Raw genomic sequence first — 16531 nt, 5'->3', positions numbered from 1 at the left:
AACCAAGAAACTTCAGATGTTATTGCACTATAGATCAAATGAACCTGATAGATGTTTACAGGACATTTAATCCAATGGCTGCAAAATACACATTCTTTTCCTCAGCACATGGATTATTCTCAAGGATAGACCATATGCTGTTATCACAAAACACATCTTAAAACATTTAAAAATAATATCAAGGATCTTCTCTCACCACAATGGAATATAACTAGAAATCAATAACAAAAGGAATTTGGGAAACCATACAAATAAATGAAAACTAAACTATATGCTCCTGAATGACCAGTGCGTCAATAAAAAAATTAGGAAGGAAATTGAAAAAATTTTCTTGAAACAAATGAAAATGGAAACACAATATACCAAAACCTATGAGATACAGTAAAAGTAGCATTAAGAGGGAATTTTATAGCTGTAAGTGCCGACATCAAAAAAGACATGTGCACACGTATGCTCATTGCAGCACTATTCACAGTAGCAAAGACAGGGAATCAACCTAAATGCTCAACAATGGCACACCAGAAAAATAAAATGTGGTATGTATACACCATGGAATACTACACAGCCATAAAAAATGAGATCATTTCCTTTGCAGGGACATGGATGGAGCTGGAGGCCTATATTCTAAGCAAATTAACACAGGAACAGAAAAAACAAATACCATGTGTTCTCACTTATCACTGGGAGATAAACATTGAGTCCACATGAACAAAAAGACAGTAACAACAAACACCAGGGCCTACTTGAGGTGGGAGGAGGGTGAGGATTGAAAAATTACCTATTAGGTACTATGATTATTACCTGGGTGATGAATAACCTTTACATGAAACCCCTGTGACATCCAATTTACCTGTATAACTAACCTGCACAGGTTCTCCTGAACCTGAAATTAATGTTAATCACTAATCATATACACACGAATGTGATTAGCGTTACAAATGCAAATGGTAAGAGCTGTAGGTTTCAAAATAGGAATTAATGAAGTCTATCAGAGGAGTTAGGAAAACATCACAGAGGTCTTACTTAATCTGAGCCTTAAAAGACAAGAAGGATTTTCTGGGAGGTTTAGAGATTTTGAAAGAAACAGTTTAGGATTTAATGAAAATCATCAGCAGGACTTGGTGCTGACAAATACACTTCTGTATCCTGAGTGAAATATGCTACTGGAGTTCTGCTAGAGTGTATCTATCAGATGTGGGAAAATGGTGTAGAAGATGGACATCTACTTGGAGAGGAAATTCCCTCTTCTTTCATGGTCTTGAACATGGAGGCGGTGGGAGTGGGGCTGAGAAGCTTCCAGAGCACCATACCTGGCTGAAGTAAAGGTTTAGAACAATAAAACATCTCATCTTTCTTGATTCTAGTTCGACAAAGCTAAAAGAAACCCATACACTAATCTGGAATCCAACTTCTTAGTTCTCATTGCACACTAAGGTGACAAATAAATGATTTCCTGCATAGCTGGACTCAGATTCATCTAATCCTTGGGTTATCTCTATTTAATTTATTTAGAAATGGAACTTACTCCCTCAGTGGAACTTTCCCTGGTTGGGTTAGGGAAACTTTCACGTATGAGATTATTGAACTTGGTTTTGAAGTAAAATTAGGAGTTTACTAGGACCCGTTATATGGAGGGGATAGGGAGTGAAATATAATTGTAAAGAGGGATTTAAATGCGAAAAGAAACAGATTAAGGAGGTAAAAGTTCAGAAAGGCGTACCCACTAGTTTGGCAGAAACGTAAGTGGTTTCATAAAATGTCCAAGGAGAGGAGAGCAGGGACCAGTTTATAGTAAGTTGAATGCTGTGCTAAAGAGATTTGATCTTCCGAAAAATTTTTGGTTGTTGAATTTTGCTCTACTAGATGGACAAGTCTTTATGGGAAACTCTCAAATAATATCAATTTATCTAGCCAAACCTAAAAGCAATCATACTCCTAGAATGACTATCTAGAAGCCTTATACATTTAAAAAATTGTTATTGAATGTGCTTCTGTGTCTATTTTGACTAATGACTTAATTTAACCTTCAAACTGGGTTTCTTTTGTGAGAGGCAGCACTAGCTGGATGGAACATTGAAACAACAGGAGTAAGACAGGATTATCCCACACAAAGCAGGACACATGACCAACCAACCTTGACCCAAATGGGGTGAAAGTTCAGATGGAAAGTCACAGTTCCTGCTCTCTAGGAGCACATGTTGTGAGGAAGGGGGAGGAAGGATGATATGGTGGAACATTCTGTGACTGTGAGCTCCATATTTGGGGATGTAGGTGTGTGTGTTGGTGGGGTGGACTTGGATTTCCTGTCTGTCTATGTGGGTTAAAATGAGAGCTCAGACCTCTGAGAGCGCTCAGAACTCTGGATCTTGAAAGACCTGTGGGACACGGACCACTGGACAAAATTTTGCTGCCTCTTTCTCTTGGGAAGTCTGTAAACATGAAGCTGTTTCTGGTTCTCATTATTCTGCTGTTTGAGGTACCCGCAGGTAACTTGTCCAAATGTACAGTAACATCCTAAGAGAAATGACTATTTATAGGAAATGGAACAGGACTTTCAATATTATTTACATTTGGCCAAAATCATTAAAAAAATACCCATTCTCCTGGTTGCCTTACTTGAGTCTGTGCCTTAGAAGACAGTACCCAGGGAGGTAAGAAAAGGAGGTCAAGGCTATACTGTACTCTCAGGAGTCCTCTTCAGAGGTATCCATGAACTCATCATCTAGAATTATCTTTAAAAGGCTGGACACAGTTTTCACCTGAGAGCCTGGCCATCCCCTTTTCCATTCAAATTCATTTTCAGCCTGTATTACAACAGTAATTAGAATAGCACAAATTTTGGAGTCATGACAATGTGAGGTTAAAAGATGTCTTCATCACTGACTTGTTGTATAAATTGAGCACGTTATTACCTTTTAATCTCAATTCTCTCCTCTCTCAACGAGTATAATGACTATATTTCATGATTCTGTTTGATGTATAGATTACATGAGCTTACAAGCATGAAGTACCAAGTTCACAGTAGAAGCTCTGTCAGTGAGAGTTCTCTTCTCTCTTCCGAGGAAGAAGGCATATTATATTTTTGTGGCCCCAAAATATTACTCCTCTAACCCTCAAACATGTTCCCTAATTCTGAAGTTTAGGATAGGGAGAATATGTCTCTGTTCTCCAACTTAATTCTTTGGGCTTGTTCAAATTTTGGGTAGAGGGGCAAATAAGGATTAGAAACAAGAAACTTGGAATCTCAAAGCATTACTCTGAGAAGGTGACGGTGTAGCTCTCTAGAGCCAAATTCATTGAATTGAATTTGATCCCTGGGCAGCCCATTTATCTGAAATCAAGGAGAGTGTGACGAATGACAGACAGAAGGAGCCAGATTAAGGGAAATAGTTCTCAATAGCACCTGTTGCTGAGACCCATGAGATCTTGTCAAAGGGAAATTGCTGCTGCCCATATCAGTGAGTGTAAAACCCAATTAAGTTACAAAGTCTTGTTTGTGATGTTTTTTCAAAAGTTGCTTTGGCTCTGAGTTGTGCCAAAGGTGACATGTTAGTGGTCTCTGGAGACATGGGGCTGAGGTGGAGCTGAGAGAGTGCTGACTTTGGAGCTTGCTGGAGAGAGTCAGCTTTGCCCGGGCTCTGGTTGATAACCAGGAATTGAGCTCTCTCTGCTCTTCTGTCATACCAGTTCTAATGTTTTCAGAGGTGACTGGATGTTGGCTGAGAGCCTGGGATTTTGAATGTCCTTAATTTGGGATACTTTTAAGGAAAGGCCTCTGAGTTTCCTTTTGTTGGAATAATGTTCACTTGGGACCACAGGGGGCCACGACTTGTGGGGAATCATATATCTACCTCTTCTGCTCTCCCTCTCATGCACTAACCTTGGTTCAATGTTGTTTTCTATGCACAGATGGGGCAAGACTCAAAAAATGCTTCAATAATGTAACAGGCTACTGCAGGAAGAAATGCAAAGTAGGAGAAATATATGAAATAGGATGTCTAAGTGGGAAATTATGTTGTGTTAATGATGAAGAAAACAAAAAACATGTCCCCGTTAAGAAGCCACATACAGATTCTGGTGAGAAGCCGAGCAGCCATCAGGATTATGACATTTTACCCACTGTCACCATTTTCACAGTCTAATCCTAAATCAAGCCCTTGTCTCACTGGTCTCCACTCTTCCTAAATAAAAAGTGCCGTCTAATCCAGCAGGCCGCAGTAAAAGATTTCTCCACTTCCTTCCGTGAACTCGATTCCCCACATGATAGAGTGCTTTCCTCTGGGTTCACTTATCGATGTAGTCACTCATTTTTTAAATACTTCAAACATAAATGAATGGTTGTCATGTTCCAGGTTTTACACCAGTAAGATAGGGAATATATAAATAAAGCAAACATATCGGTAGAGGTGGAAGTTAGCCTTTCCATTAAAAAAATAATTTCAACTTTTATTTTAGGCTCAGGGGTACATGTGAAGATTTGTTCCACTGATGTACTGTGTGTTGTTGAGGTTTGGGGTACAATTGCTCCCATCACTTAGGTACTGAGCATAGTAACCAACAGTTTTTCAACCCTTTCCCCTCTCCTCCTTCCCAGCCCTTATTAGTCCCTAGTGTCTACTGTTCCCATCTTTATGTCAATGTGTACCCAATGTTTAGCTCCCACTTGTAAGTGAGAACATTCGGTATTAGGTTTCCTGTTCCTATGTTGATTTGCTTAGGATAATGGCCTCCAGCTGCATTCATGTGGCTGCGGAAGACATGATTTTATTTTTTTATGGCAGCATGGTATTCTGTTGTGTACACGTAGCACATTTTCTTCATTCAGTCCACCGCTGATGGGGACCTAGGTTGATTCCATGTCTTTGCTGTTATGAATAGTGCTGTGATGAACAGAGGCATGCACACCTCTTTTTGGCAGACCTATTTATTTTCTTTGGGATATATACCCAGTAGTGGGATTGCTGAATTGAAGGGTAGTTATGTTTTAAGTTCTTTGAGAAATCTCCAAACTTCTTTCCATAGTGGCTAAACAAATTTACGTTTCCACTAACAGTGTATAAGCATCCCCTTTTCTCAGCAGCCTTGCCAGCATCCGTTGTTTTTTGATTTCTGCATAATAGCCACTCTAAGTGGTATAAAGGGATGGTGATTTTGATTTGCATTGCTCCAGTGATCAGTGATGCTGAACTTTTTCATATATTTGTTGGCCACTTGTATGTCTTCTCTTTAGAGGTGTCCGTGTCTTATGAGCTCTTTTTAATGGGGCTGTTTGCTTTTTGCTTGTTGAATCAAGTTCCTTATAGATGCTTGATATTAGACCTTTGTCAGAGGCATAGTTGTGAGTATTTTCTCCCATTGTGTATGTTGTCTTTTTATTCTGTTAATAGTTTCTTTTGCTATGCAGAAGCTCTTTGGTTTAACTAGGTCCCATTGTTAATTTTTATTTTTGTTGCAATTGCTTTTGAGGACTTAGTCATGAATTATTTCCCAAGACCTATGTCCAGAATGGTGTTTCCAGCTTGTCTTCTAGGATTCTTTTTTTTTTTTTTTTTTGAGACGGAGTTTCGCTCTTGTTACCCAGGCTGGAGTGCAATGGCACGATCTCAGCTCACCGCAACCTCCACCCCCCTGGGTTCAGACAATTCTCCTGCCTAAGCCTCCTGAGTAGCTGGGATTACAGGCACGCGCCACCGTGCCCAGCTAATTTTTTGTAATTTTTAGTAGAGACGGGGTTTCACCATGTTGACCAGGATGGTCTCCATCTCTTGACCTTGTGATCCACCCGCCTCGGCCTCCCAAAGTGCTGGGATTACAGGCTTGAGCCACCGCGCCCGGCCTCTAGGATTCTTATAATTTGAGTTCTTACATTTCTATCTTGAGTTAATTTTTGTATACGGTGAGAGGTCCATATACGGTAAGGGGTCCACTTTGATTCTTCTATATGTGGCTTGCCAACTATCCTGGCACCATTTATCAAATAGGGAATTGTCCCAGATTCGGTCATTTGAAGCTCTTTTAGACTTACTCCTGTGTCCCTTTAATATGTCCCTATCCTTTGATTTTTAAGCAATTGCTTACTTTCTGGCACCACAAGATATTCTAGGCTTATCTTACATACTCCCTGTCCCATCCCTAGAACACTAAATAAGAGAGAGATTAAGAGAACGTGTGCCACACAGTGGTGAAAGTTACAGTGGATGAACTAAATCTTTAAAATGCTTGTAATTGTTATGTGAAATGATATAAGAAACAAAACTGAAAACTGAGTGTGACATGTAGTTGAAACTTTCCATGTTAATCATATTCAGAAGGTACATCTCTAAGAATTCAGCAGAATATGAACATGGATTATTCTTCTTGCATATCAAGACAACAAAGGCACTACAATTTGGACGAATTCCCGGGTCCAAAACTCCCCTAACTCCAAAGGGCCCCAGTAACAAAAAGATGAACATGTTAGCGGTAGCAACAAAGCAAACATCAGAAAACTTTCGTGTTGGAGAGTTTTGTTTATTATTTACTTAGGCTTATTTACTTACTTAGGTCTTCCTTCACATTATAGAGTGAGCTCCACAACAGTGGAATCTTATTTATCTCTGTCTTCCTGGTTCACTGCTGGTACACAGGAGCTTAGGAAATAAGACTTCCCCATAGTTCAACTCTGAGTGCTCTGTTCTTCATCCAAACAAAGGGCATGTATAGTTTCCTAAAATGTTCTGTCTTTTCCAATTTTATTCCTTAGTTGATGTCATTCTGTTCACTCAAATTGCCTTCCCTACCAAACCTTATCCTTTGAAATCCTACTTATTATAAGACGCTGTTTTATTCCTAAACCTATTCATGAATTTCCCCTGAATATTTGCTTCACCTCTTCCTGTCCTAAATTACATGCTAATGTTTCTGAGTTTCTTCTTCCAGACTTCCACACTATAGGATTTTTTTAAAGTATACTTATTATATCCCCTTTTCAAGGAGATTTCTGGGTTGTTATCAATTCTTTTCCTGGTATATAATGAGTGTTCTATCCCTGCTTAAAGAACAAAATGAGACAGAAAACCGGCAAGGCACTTCATTAGAATATGCTTGAAGGTCACTTTAAGGCTCAATAAACCAAAAGGAAGAAGATGTGGATCTCATCACCTTAGTGCATTAGACTATTGTATTTGATTTACGTAGACTATGTCTTCGGGGTTGGGAAATTTTCTATTATTGTAACGTAGTCCTGAGGAAGAGTCGGTGCAAGTGTTGCTGGCTTTGGACAAGGTAGCTTTGTAATGTTTTTTATGTGCTTCCAGTTCCTTGATACTGAGGCAACAAGCTCTCCCATTTTCACATAGTACCTCACGTACTTCAGTTACTTGCAGATTTTCCTGCCATGTCCTTGTACATGGTTATCTCAGCACTTCTTAAGTTGTCTGGTTACTATACACAGAAAGGTGCAACAGGACAATATCAGTGTTTGAGACTGAAGGCACATTGGTTTTAGGGAAAACAGAATCCACAAGGCAGACCTTCGTATATTTTAAAGAGGATTTTCCGACAAGGTGAATCTCAGTGTTTATATTTAACTGGATCACTTATATTTAGGTCCTGTAAGGTTTTAGGCCTCCCTTCAACATCTGATAGCCTCTGCCAAGAATATAAAATCTTGTTAGAGAAAATAAAGGAACTGGATCCTTGATTTTAGGCTATGGAACAATGCTGTACATGGGAACCTCAGCCAATCTACCTCCATCCTGAATGCTCCCAGGGCATGACTTCCCACTGCACCTCCTCTGATGCCTAGAGAACAATATATTGTTACTATGTGTTTATGTCGGAGTCAAACTATTTTCATGAGTTCATACCCACTATTGCCACTATTAGGGTCAAGAATGACTGTCTTGTTATCCAGTAACAAGAATAGGAATGTGGAGGGTCTTAGGAATGTGGAGGGCCAGGAATAGGCCATTAATATTCTTATAATAAGGGCCACATGTAAGAAATCTGGTTTTGAAAGAGGAAAGGAAACTCTAATTTTTGAGTTCTTACTATGTGCCAAGCTTCACATAGGTTGCATCATTTAATAAAACCTCTGTTAATCAGGTGTCACTATCTCCACAGATGAGGAAACTGAGGCTCATAATCTTCAATACTTACTCAAAGTTGACAAACTAGTAGATATTGAAGTCATGTTTCTTAAACCTGACTCCAAAATTTGCTTTTTTTTCTGTTCACACACTTTAGTGTAATAGAACACACAGACACACACACTTGAGTAAAAGGAAATAATAGTTGAGCATCAGAGTAAAAACCATATCCAAAGACAAAAGATATCCCTAGATATTGGAATCATTCCTTTCTGTAACAATACATCCTTCCCAGAAGAAACTGTGACCTCTTTTTAGCTCTGTGGGTACTCCTTTTTAAGGATAGTACCATGCAAGAAGGCTCCAGGAAGAGGAAATTTCTGATTATGTTGGATAAACTTTAGCCATCCTTGGGGGCTCTGTTTCCCTCTAGTGTGGATTAGGAAATTCCCTTGGGCTCTCGAAAACATTCCATCCCGTTGTTGATTTGAGTGAGCCTCTGGAAAGCTTTGGTTTACCTGTGGGTTTCTGGAACAGCAGAATTGAAGTGATCATGAAGAGCCCCATAGCCAGGCTTTCTGGAAGAGTGAACTGCACACTGTTCCACCTTCCTCAGAGACTTGGATTCTTATGCACTGACACAGAACAGATGGGATGATGTGAAGTGTGTCCCTAAACCTCTGAACTGTGAGCCTTGTGTCATGTAGGCAGACACAGGAAATTTGATGTCACCCACTCCAACCCAACCTGGAATAAAGACACAGCATGTTCTATCCCATCACAGCTAATGCCACTCTGTGGGCTATAGACTCTGGTGGGAAGAATCCATGCTTCCCTACTTTAACTCTCTGCCCCGCTAGACCAAGATTGATATGTACTCACCTCCAAGAATTAATACGGCAATATAAACCAAGACATAAATTCAAAACTCCGACAATAAGAAATTCGAGTAGGTTTCTTGCAGTTTGAAAGGAAGGTGATCCGAGATCACCTGATTTTTTTTTATAAAAGCACCAAGAATATACATTGGGGAAAGGAGACCCTCTTCAATAAATCATGCTGGATAAACTGGATTTCCACATGCAGAGGAATGAAACTAGACCCCTATCTATCACCATATAAAAAATTAACCCGGAATGGATTACAGACTTCAGTGTAAGACTTGAAACTATAAAATTCTAGAAAAAAACTTGAGAACTATTTTGGGACATTGGTCCAGGCAAAGCTTTTATGACAAAGACTTCAAAAGCACAGGCAACAAAAACAGAAATTGGACTATATTAAACTAAAAAGCTCCTACACAGCAAAGGGGATAATCAACAGAGTGAAGAGACAACCTTCACTCTGTTGTACAACAGGTAAAATATTTGCAAATTATTCATTTGACAACGGACTAATATCTAGAATATACAAGAAACTCAAACAACAGCAGCAAAAAAATCTCCAAACGCTCAACAACACTAATCATCAGGGAAATGCAAATCAAAAGTGTAATGACATAGTATCTCATCCCAGTTAGAACAGCTAATACCAAAAAGCCAAAAATAATAAATATTGGCAATAATGCAGAGAAAAGGGGATGCCACTGTTGATGAAAATGTAAGTTAATACAGCCATTTTGGAAAATAGTGTGGGGTTTTCACAGAAAACTAAAAATAGAACCACTATACCATGCAGCAATCCTATTACTGAGTATTTTTCAAAAGGATAAATTTTTCTATTCCATATTTTAAGATACAGAATCAACCTAAATGCCCATTAACAGATTAATAAAGAAGATATGTATCTTCTTTATACATACACATGTCTTCTTTATACATATACATATACATATACATATACATATATGTATTCATTAGCCCTATATACACATTAGACACACACACACACACACACACACACACACACACACACACACACTGGAATACTATTCACCCATAATGAAATTCTGTCCTTTGCAACAACATGGATAGCCTGGAGGACATTATGTTATGTTAAATGTCAGGCACAGAAAGATTACCACATGTTCCCATTATGTATGGGAGCTAAAACAGTTAAGCACATGGAAGTAGAGAGTGTGTTGCAGATATTCATATTAGAGGCTGGGGAGGATGAAGAGAGGTTGGCTAATGAATGCAAAATTATAACTAGATAGGAGGAATCACTTCTGGTGCTGCAGCACTGTAAGGTGAATATGGTTAACTACAGTTTATTCTATACTTTAAAAAGCTAGAAGAGAGGATTTGGGATGCTCCCAAATACAAATGATAAATGTTTGAGGTGATGGATATGCTAATTACCCTGATTTGAGCATTACACCTTATATACGTGTATCAAAATATCACTTTGTATCCCGTAAATATGTATGATTATTTGTCAACTAAAACTAAAAGAAAAAATGACTAAAATGGCCAATGTTACATCATATATTTTACCACAATTAGAAAACAAAGATGCATGGGAGTACTTTTTTTCCTACCAATTGCACCTTGTCTTTGAAAATATTAAAAGGTCTCCACAAGGAAGCAATGTTTACCTAGATTGTTCTTAGATCATTGATTGGGGTTTTCAAAAAATTTCAACCCTGTTAGCCACTGATATGCATTAAATAAACAAGCCAGTTGGCTTGGATGAGCCCTATGACCATTATTCAGGTCACACAGTAGTTTTACACAAGAATATATTTACACTGACAGATATTGGCATAGAATAAATCCTTTATGGAGACAAATGTAAATTTAAGAGCAGTTACCTTGGAGGTCTCAAGAATCACCTCTCTTTACTTTTGCCTCCAGCTTTTACATGGCTTTAAGTCCTAGTCAAGGCATTGGTTTTATTTTTCATAGTTTTCCTGTGAATGAGAACTTCCCCTATAGGTGACTTGGTGGTGGAGCACCAAATAAAGACCCTATGTCTGAGCAGTCAGGAGAAATACAAAAAGCCTTTCTATTAAAGTTGTATTTCTGAAGCTGGATGTTAATAATAATAAATCCTAATAGCAAGAACAAAGCTCTAATAAAACAAACAAATTTTATAATATTCATATTAGCAGAAGAAAATAAAATTTATCCAACAGAAACTAAAAAAAATGAGGACTAGGTAAGTCACAACTGGAGGGCAGAAAAAAGTTTTAAGTATCAGTAGTTATAATACATTCACATGGCTTAAACTCACTGATTAGATGACAGAGATGTACTATTGAATTAAAAAAGATTTCACTTCAGCAATGATAGACAATAAGACACATGTATACTGGACTGTTGTTAATAGGAATACAATTGAATAGATTTATTGAGCAATGAATCTGGTGAAAATAACCAAAAACATAGGGAAATGTGAAAAGGAAATTATTACTGCATTGAGAAACTATGAATCTGATGAAAATAACCAAAAACATAGGGAAATGTGAAAAGGAAATTATTACTGCATTGAGAAACTATGAATCTGGTGAAAATAACCAAAAACATAGGGAAATGTGAAAAGGAAATTATTACTGCATTGAGAAACTATCAAAAATGAAAATCTGAACAGGCCAAAAACTAAGATTGCAAACCCTGAAAGGTAAGTTGAGCATTATTTTGAAGGCTATGTGTGATGTATAAAGCTAAGATCTCATTCTAGGGGAGACATATAATTGATAACCTTATATAAACCTGGGATTTAAAGGCAACAATCTCAGTCTAAGGCAGAATGAAATCTCTCTCTCTCTCTGACACACAAGTGTACACACACAACCACACAGACACACACACACACACACAAATTAGACAGTCTGTATTGGATTGTATTTTGTCAACATTAACCTTGGCTCTGGATGGAGAAGGAAAATTCTCATGGGTTTTCAATCTAAGTTTAAGTTATTTATGTGAATTTTAAAAATCAAGCAAAGAATTTAATTATAAGAAGAATCAGTTGTTACTATAGCTAGGTGTTTTGTGGAAGCAGATGTGAATCTTTTCCTCGTACATCCAAGAAACCCAAGAATTCCTAAATATGAAATTCCAATTAAAATGAGAATCTTACAGGTTAAAATTATAAAAACAGTATGAAATAGAGTCCCATGAGCCTGAATCATTAGAAGGTCCAGATATCAGAAATAGAACAAAACACAACGATGACAGCAACAAATGGCTAATGCTCATAAACACTTTCTGTGTGCTGGCCCTCCTGTAGGTGTTTTATTTCCATAAACTCACCCTTACAGCAACGTTTTGAGGTAGATATTATTATCTCCATTTTACAAATGAGATGCTCAAAGGCACAGAATACATAAGAAACTTACTCTAAGTCACACTACTAGAAAGAGTTTACAATAGCAAAGACCTGGAATCAACCCAAATACCCATCAATGATAGACTGGACAAAGAAAGTGTGGCACATATATACCATGGAATACTACCCAGCCATAAAAAAATGATGAGTTCGTGAGTCCCTTTGTAGGGACTTGGATGAATCTGGAAACCATCATTTTAAGCAAACTGACACGAGAACGGAAAACCAAATACTGCATGTTCTTACTCATAGGCGGGTGTTGAACAATGAGAACACGTGGACTCAGGGAGAGGAGCATCACACACAATCGGGAAAGTTGTGGGAGGTGGCTGGGGAGGGACAGTCGGGGGTGGGAAGGGTGGGGAGAGACAACATGGGGAGAAATGCTGGATATAGCATACATCTATGCAACAAACCTGCATGACCTGCGCATGTACCCCAGAACCTAAAGTGAAAAAGACAAAACAAAACAAAAGAGTGGGAGCTGGGTTTGAATTTCAGTTCTAAAAAGGCAATTTGTAGCTATTAGCAGCATGGCTAGGTAGTCCTAATTGGGGAGGGGGTGTTGGGCTGGTGGGATAGAGGGAAAGCAAAAAGAGAAAGCAGACAGACTGCCTTTCTTTATGGTCTGGGAACATAGCCCTCCTGTGCAAATAACACATTTTTCCTGTGTCCAGCACCACCAAACCCTTAGCTGATAGAAAAATGCAAGTCAGTGCACTGCAACCTTGGCATTGTCAGTACCGCACATAGTTCTCTCCAGCAAAAGCACCACCCCATAAAATCCCCAGCAAGCCTTTGTCTTCTTGCAGTCAGCGCCTCTCTTGCTGATTTGTCCAGTGCTTCCTTGCAACATATTTTCCTACTTTCTCTAATAAGTCTGCCTTTCTTTACCTATAACTGTCTTGGTAAATTCATTTTACTGCCCATGCGACACCAGCCCTAGATAATGGCATCCATGATAATGGCTATTTAAATTAATTAAATGTAAGTAAAATTAAAAATTTAGTTCTTCAGTACTTTTAGTGCCCAAAATATTATAGAGCACATATCAAGTGCTTTATGATCACATGACCAGTGACTAGCATATTGGATAGTGCAGATTTAGAACGCTTTCATCTTTTTAGATACTTCTATTGGAGAGCGCTGCTCTAGAGACTGAAAATTCATTACTGTACTATGTACCTAATACTAGATTATCAGATCCTTCTTAGGCTTATTCAACCATCAACAAATCAAAATGTAGAATTATTCACCATGAAAAGGTCTCCCTCTCTTATTGTCTTATTGCCATATTTACCTCCCTCCCCTAATTATTCATAATTTCTGTCAAGCACTAATTTGTTCTACATTTCATAATTTTTAAGAGAATTCTATATGAATATAGTCATACAGTATGTGACCCTTTGAGATTGTCTTTTTTTCTCACTTAGCATAATGCTCTTATAATATATATAAGCTATTGCATGTACCGATAATTCATTTTTTTTACTGCTAAGAAGTATTCCATTGTATGGATGTACCACTCTATGTTAGTCATTCACCTATTAAATGACATCTTGGTTATTTACACTTTTGGGCTATTGTAGATAACACTACCATTAATATCCCTGGCCAGGGGTTGTAGAGAAAAACGATTTCGTTTCTTTGGCGTAAACACCGAGTGTATTCTGTTGTTTTTGGGTGGAATGTTTTATAAATGTCTATTAGATCCTGTTGCTTTATTATGGTTTTGTTTGTTTGTTTTTGTTTTTGAGACAGAGTCTCGTTCTGTCACCCAGGCTGGAGTGCAGTGGCATGATCTCAGCTCACTGCAAACTCCACCTCCCGGGTTTAAGCGATTCTCCTGACTCAGAATTTTTTTTTTTTTTCAATTTTAAGCGGTACTTTATGTACAATGGGAAAAAAACACATGCATAGTCCAAATACAATGTTAAAAACAGCATTTTCATAACAAAAAAACCCGAACACTAAGTGTTAATACCATGTACATGAATTCAAGAAGGACCACCCTTTTTGTCTGTTACACACGGTTTATTTAACAATATAAGAAATGAGTTGGTATTTTACCATTCTACACAGTGATTGAATCTTCTCGAGTTTCGTATTTATAGTAATTAGAGCGCTTGCATGATTTACACTAGAATTGCTTTTCCTCATTTCAAGTTTCACATAGAAGAAAGAAAAGAAGGCTTCTTCTCTAGTAACATTAGCATGGTCTAAGAGTGACTGACTCAGTCTCCCAAGTAGCTGCAATTACAGGCGCATGCCACCACACCTGGCTGATTTTCCGTATTTTTAGTAGAGATGGGTTTTCACCATGTTAGCCAGGCTGGTCTCAAACTCCTGACCTCGTGATCCTCCTGCCTCAGCCTCCCAAAGTGCTGGGATTACAGGCATGTAATACTCGTTTTATGGTATTTTAAAATTCTTCTACATCCTTGTGGATTTTATGTCTAGTTGTTCCATCTATCAGCTATTGAAGTTGATATTGTAGACTTTTTTCTTTCTTAGACGCAGTCTGTAGTGCACAGATCACTGCAGCCTTGACCTCCCAGGCTCAAGCCTTACACATCAGCATCCTGAGTAGCTGGAACAACAGGTGTGGGCCACCACACCTTAGTTTTTGTGTCTCTTGGAGAGATAGGGGTCTCACTATGTTGCCTCAGGTGGTCTCAAACTCCAGGGCTCAAGCAATTCACTCATCTCAGCTTCCCAAAGTACTGGGATTACAGGCATGAGTCACTACATCCAGGCTGATGTTGTAAATTCCTTTCTCCTCTTTAGTTTTAACAGTTTTTGCTTCATGCATTTTGAAACTCTGTTTTTCAGTTTGTAGGCAATTAGGGCTGCTATGTTTTATTGGTTGATTGACCCTTTTGGCATTATGTAATTTCTCTCTGGGTCCTCGATAATTTGTTTTTCTCTGAAGTATTCTTTAACTGATGTTCATATAGCTATTCTTACTTTCTCATGATTAATATTTGCATGGTGTATTTTTTGATACATGTTAGGAATTAAGTTACCATTGTATATTTTGTTTTCTATTTGTTCCTTAGAATTCCATTATAATTTAGCTGTGAGTTCTTATTGTATTTATATATATATTTTTTAGTGGTTGCTGTACATAACTTATCACAATCTACCGTGTCAGTGTTTTACAAGTTTGAATAAAGTATAGAAAACTTACCTCGCTTTAAATTTCTTTGCCTTACCTGGCTTATAATGTCTTAAGTCCTTCTTCTACATCTGTTTAGAACCACAGCAGTGTCACAATATTTGCTTCAATCTACCAAACATGATTTTAAAACTATTTAATAAAAAGGTAGTCTCGCTTTGGGAGGCCAAGACGGGCAGATTGCATGAGTCCATGAGTTCAAGACCAGCCCGGGAAACATAGGGAAACTCTGACTCTACAAAAAATAGAAAAATTAGCTGGGCCTGGTGGCTGGTGCCTGTGGTCCCAGCTACTCACTGGGCTGAGCCCAGGAGGTTGAAGCTACAGTGAGCCAAGATCGCACAACTGCACTCCTGTCCAGGCAGCAGAGCCAGATGCTATCTCAAGAAAAAATAAAAACATATTCTTTTATATTCACCTCCCATTTTACCCATTCTATTGATCTCTTCCTTTCTGAAGTTCCAAACCCCCTGTTACCATTTACTTTCAGTTTAGAGAGACTTCTTTGACTATTTTTTTAGGGTAGGGCTGCTAGTGACAAATTACCTTAACTATTTCTTGTTAGGGAATGTTTTTCTTTCCCTGATAATTCCTAGAGAACATTTTTTTTTTTGCTGGATACAGAATTTGGATTTAAAGGTTCTTTATTTCGCCATTCGAAACACATTATGATATTTCCTTTTTGCTTCCATGGTTTCAGATGACAAATCCCAACAATCAAACCATCATTTCACCACCAGTGGTGTATTGTTTCTAAATGCTCACTTGATTTTTTTCTATCTTTAGATATTAGTTTTAGTTTGATTATACTTTATCTTGGCATGGATTTCTTTGGATTTATCTTGTTTTGGGTTAATTCAGGATCTTGAATTATAGATTTATGTATTCTGTCACATTTGGGATATTTTTTCAGGTATTATTCCTTCAAATAATTTTTTTCAGTTCCACACTCTTCCTCTCCTTGAGGACTCTGATGACATGAACATTAGATCTCTTTATGTCCCACAGATAT

The 16531-nt window shown here is 38.0% G+C and overlaps 2 protein-coding genes across 2 annotated transcripts; one reads left to right on the top strand and one right to left on the bottom strand.

Annotated features, from left to right (window-relative positions):
• The first annotated feature begins 2349 nt into the window (after window positions 1-2349).
• On the top strand, window positions 2350-4175 carry DEFB128 (defensin beta 128). Its single transcript, XM_002747392.6, has 2 exons — window positions 2350-2486; window positions 3910-4175. The coding sequence occupies exons 1-2, from the start codon at window positions 2438-2440 to the stop codon at window positions 4140-4142; spliced, it is 282 nt and encodes a 93-aa protein (XP_002747438.1). The 5' UTR covers window positions 2350-2437; the 3' UTR covers window positions 4143-4175.
• Window positions 4176-7168: 2993 nt separating this feature from the next.
• DEFB127 (defensin beta 127) lies at window positions 7169-8636 on the bottom strand. Its single transcript, XM_003732799.1, is given in 4 exon segments — window positions 7169-7276; window positions 7278-7360; window positions 7363-7422; window positions 8588-8636. Coding segments are annotated over 4 exon segments (300 nt in total).
• Between the last annotated feature and the right edge of the window lie 7895 nt (window positions 8637-16531).

The sequence above is a fragment of the Callithrix jacchus genome, chromosome 5 (genome assembly GCF_049354715.1).
Source record: "Callithrix jacchus isolate 240 chromosome 5, calJac240_pri, whole genome shotgun sequence".
Lineage (NCBI taxonomy): Eukaryota > Metazoa > Chordata > Mammalia > Primates > Cebidae > Callithrix > Callithrix jacchus.
This window is presented reverse-complemented; position numbering and strand designations above follow the sequence as displayed.

What these genes read in the sequence shown, in the direction of transcription:
- DEFB128 (XM_002747392.6), top strand. Translation starts at nt 2,438, where the DNA reads ATGAAGCTGTTTCTGGTTCTCATTATTCTGCTGTTTGAGGTACCCGCA. An exon ending in GCTGTTTGAGGTACCCGCAG is followed by an intron (nt 2,487 to 3,909) that starts GTAACTTGTCCA and finishes TTCTATGCACAG; the next exon opens with ATGGGGCAAGACTCAAAAAA.